Source organism: Eucyclogobius newberryi, unplaced genomic scaffold (genome assembly GCF_026437365.1).
Source record: "Eucyclogobius newberryi isolate DKJ021-1_F unplaced genomic scaffold, fEucNew1.0.hap1 SCAF_10, whole genome shotgun sequence".
NCBI classification, from domain to species: Eukaryota; Metazoa; Chordata; class Actinopteri; order Gobiiformes; family Gobiidae; genus Eucyclogobius; species Eucyclogobius newberryi.
In genome coordinates, this window is record NW_027315724.1 from 7,790,982 (window position 1) to 7,795,093 (window position 4,112).

Sequence of the window (4,112 nt, forward strand, 5' to 3'; positions counted from 1 at the left end):
GCCGGGCCCACCACCACCGCCACGCCCACCACCACCGTGGAGAAGGGGCGCTGATGTCCCAATCTTCTTCCTTTCATCACACCTGCTGCCGAAATTTACAAATAGGGGCATTGTGTACTGAAAATGTCAATATTTTGGGAACATTTTGTGGCTGTTCCGCAAATAGACCGTAATTTTGGAAAGAAAAAGTGTTTTAGGTACGCCCTAGGAGGGCTACGCCGTTACAAATATGAAATGGGTTTCATTGACTTCTTTGATCGGAATGCCAAATTTCTTAAAATTACTAAAAACTAAATATTTTCGTCCCCATATAGAATTCAATTTCACTCTGAAATGAATTTGTTTCACTTCAAGTAGGTTTGCATGTTTCTGTGCTTTTGGCATGGCAAATTAGCACAATTCTCAGTGAAATTTGAGGCAGCAAATTTAAATATTGGGACATTTCTGAACACAAAGGCCGTGGTAGTTATCAACATTAATCATTAATTGCATAGCTTTTGATGCCCCACTCCGCAACACAATTTTCACAAAATTTAAGCTTTTTTGCAAAAGGAGTATGTAAAAGTTCCAAATTTGGAAAATCAGCTGATTCCTGCTCAGCAAATTTGTATCTAATATGCCCAACATTTCATTGATTTGATTGAATGCATTAGTGAGTGAGCTCAATTCAATTTCAATTTATTTTTTTAACGCCCCAAATTACAACCGTTGCCTCTGAGGGCCACAGTGACTCTCTTTACATGGGGATAAGGCTTAAGCTTTTTTACTGGTTATTGCCATGGGCTTTTTTACTGGTTATTTACTGAACTGAAGTGCACATGTTTAGCAGTGTTTTGCAGGATTTACGTCCTGCTGAGGCTCGGGCCTAACAACGCCCTGCTGGGGCTCGGGCCTAACAATGCCCTGCTGGGGCTCGTAACTATGCCTTACTGGGGCTCGGGCCTAATATTACCACCTCTAAATGGGCAAATATAATTTGTGAAAGTAAACCAGACTTCACATTTAACCTCGACACTAACAAATAAATCGGGCGATTGTCGTTACTAGTGTCAGAGATGGAAAATGACGGACTTCCAGCGGACCATGAAGGACCACAACATGAAGAGGTCACAAGTGCCTCTAAAGCAGCAGTTTCCTTCATGGACAGCATTGGTGAGTGAAAAGCAGTGACACCACTGGGTTTGACCAGGCTTGCTTTAGAAAGGCCTGTTATTTCCTATATTCAGGCTACCAGTTTTATTTCCTCCTGAAGTTAATCTTTTTGGATGTTAATATAAATAGACTGGATAGAAGAAACTAACTTTATGACCTACAAAAGCTTAACCCCCCTTTAAAAGTCCAATTAGCCTCAGACAATAGTGGGGACATTATAGGAGTGGGGACATTATGTTGACATGTTATTTTCTTACGCCCTCAGATCCCAAAGAGTTGCAGAGTTGTGTCTTCACGGATAAACTGGAAAGCAATCAAGACCTGTGGAAGTTCAACGTATCTGCGGACTTTGCAGTCAAAGCACAGCAGCCCTGTATGTTAGTGCATGTACAAAGCCAAGGAGCCGTTGAGGACTCCCTTTGTGGGACAACAGTGACAGGTGAAGTCAACATTAGCTGGCAGGACATAACCCACCATAGCTTTAGCATATTATAAACCTATTGTTTTTATTTGAAGCTTACATTACATGTGACCTGGAGGTGCTGGAGGAAGACTATTATGAGTATATGAAGGTAGGACAAAATGTCCCTCAAATCATGGAAAGCAGACTAAATTAGTTTGTGGCTACTCTTTTACATGTGAATATATTGGGCGTTTAATATCAATCTTTGTTTTTTATTGTTCAGATTGAGGACCGCAGTTTGGAGATAAGATGTCACATAACTCAGCGTGACGGGCATATTTTAATCACTAAAGTTACAACAGATGGAAAGGTAAAATTTAAATGTATTAAACTAGTTATGTGCCGTTACTAGTGTGTTCATCTGTTTTTGTTGCAGAAGGTTACAGAGCAAAGTGCTACTTATCCTCGATCTGTGGCTAAGGGTCTCATAACAGAAGGATCCCACTTACTGCTGATGCGTCTATTTGCTCTAAGGAAGAACGTGCCAGAAAACATGACCTTCATCTCCATCGACCATAATTTACATATTATCAGCGCCACATTTGTACGTAACTTTATTTATTCCACAGCATTTAAAACCAAGGTCAATTTACAGACATATTTACACAAATTACTGTCACTTGCTTCTCTAGGATCTACAATTTATAATGTTTTTTTCCACATAATTGTATATGATTTGCGTATTTCCAGTTTTGTGTGGTGCTACTGAATTGTGACATTATTGTGATAATACTCCAGGAACAGCTGGATGTGGAGAGTTTGGAGATTGATGAAAAATGTGTCGAGGTATTTGGAATAAAGAGTACCCTCCTGTTTTCAGAGTACCATCCTCAAACATGGCACTGTTACTTCCTGCCTAATGGGTAAGCTTTAGTGAAGCCGGTTCATCAACACGCGAAGCACATGCAAATGAGTCCACGGTGCTGTTGCATGTGCTTACAACCGCACTCTCGATGGTTTTAATGTTTAGTTACATCCGACTTTGGCTTTTCAGGCACATGGGCAGAGTGCAGCTTGGGTCTTCCAAGTCAGAAAAGATACTTCAGCTTCCAGCAGATGAAGAGAAAGGTACCTACAATTCTTACAATTCTTAAGAAATGAGAGGTTCTGTCTAAAGGAGTTTTGTTTATAAGAGTTCTTCTATTGAGAGTGTTTTTTAAACTTCCTATATATATCTGTCCTTTTCCTTTCCTTCGTTGCAACAACAAAATTTCCCCATGTGTGGACAATAAAGGAATATCTCATCTTATCTTATCTTACAAACTCACTACTCTGAGGTGTGTGAACATGTAGGTTATATTTATATGTGTAATAGTGGCAACGCTTGAGAAGGTGTTCCTCCCTCCGGAAGAAGACATGCAGATGCAATCCAAGTTTCTGGACCGAAAGGTAATGTTGTTAGGCAACATTTTGTAGAATAACAAAGAGATCTATCCACATGGTGACACATGTTTGTACTCTGGGACAGGAGGAGCTAAAGGAGGAGCATGTCTCCTTTCTGAGATCTCATCCAGAGATCAGAGCTTTAACGTCTGACTTTCTGCAGTTTCTGCTTCTGAGAAAACCAGATGATGTGTTTCAGTTTGCCAAAGAATACTTCCTCCCATTCGCAAGTCATCACCCTCAGAGTGAAATCACTCAAGCCAAAGATCCTTCAATATAAAATATATTTACTTCTCTTTAAAACATGGTGAATGGCTAAGATCTCTTTGTAAGGGCCAAAAAATATATATAGGTTAACAGGACAAAAAGAAAACAGAACCAAGAAGGTATTGTGTTTCTATCCCTTATTGTGTCTGGACTGTCTGAAAAACTGCAAAAGGATTTTTAGACAGCACAACATTCCAGTTAACTTTCAACTGGGCAAAAGTGTAAGACAGAAACTGTTTCAACCTAAGGACAAAATGGCTGCTCAAAGAGCGGTACATAGGTGAGACTAAACTGCCACTGCAGAAACGGCTGTATCAACACAGAAGGCGCGCACTTTCAGGACCACAGAGCGCCGTGCATCTTTATCTTAAAGCCACAAACCTTGTTTGAAGACAGTGAGGTGAAGGTTCTAAGCAGGAGAAGATGTTGTTTGAAAGAAGGGTTAAGGAGGCATTTTTTTGTTAAAAAATAGAATCCCTCTTTAAACCAAAATGGTGGTTTAATAAGGTTATATTCACCGGCTGTTTACAACAGCGTTTTGATGCCCTGGTCAGCAAACAGTACAGGCCAATCAGCTGCTAATAAGAGCTGCCGCTAGCTAACAATAGGATTTCTATGGCCCAATACAGGAGGATAACAAAGATTAGTTTCAGGTGAAACTTAAGCAGTGTAAACAAATAAATGAACAAGAACCTCCTGATAATGGCCTGAGGGTTTATGCAGCTCAGAGTATCAGAAATATCTGAGTTCCCAGACCAAGTCTGCAGATTGAGAATTACTTTTGGATTAAAGTCAAAATGACCAGAAGACTACACTTGAATCATTATCTGATCAAATAAGGGATAAC

At 40.0% G+C, this 4,112-nt stretch overlaps 1 protein-coding gene across 1 annotated transcript; it reads left to right on the forward strand.

Moving 5' to 3' along the window:
* The first annotated feature begins 1,049 nt into the window (after window positions 1–1,049).
* LOC140370436 (ciliogenesis-associated TTC17-interacting protein-like) lies at window positions 1,050–3,289 on the forward strand. The gene is made up of 9 exons (XM_072457587.1): window positions 1,050–1,152; window positions 1,418–1,591; window positions 1,669–1,724; window positions 1,839–1,925; window positions 1,992–2,159; window positions 2,354–2,478; window positions 2,610–2,683; window positions 2,931–3,004; window positions 3,084–3,289. Exons 1-9 carry the CDS (start codon window positions 1,056–1,058, stop codon window positions 3,276–3,278), a joined length of 1,050 nt encoding a protein of 349 aa, XP_072313688.1. The 5' UTR covers window positions 1,050–1,055; the 3' UTR covers window positions 3,279–3,289.
* Window positions 3,290–4,112: the final 823 nt, after the last annotated feature.

Coding starts and splice junctions, on each gene's coding strand:
- LOC140370436 (XM_072457587.1), top strand. CDS start 1,056: ATGGAAAATGACGGACTTCCAGCGGACCATGAAGGACCACAACATGAA. Junction 1,926..1,991: donor AAGTTACAACAGATGGAAAG/GTAAAATTTAAA, acceptor TTTTTGTTGCAG/AAGGTTACAGAGCAAAGTGC. Junction 2,479..2,609: donor TGTTACTTCCTGCCTAATGG/GTAAGCTTTAGT, acceptor TTGGCTTTTCAG/GCACATGGGCAGAGTGCAGC.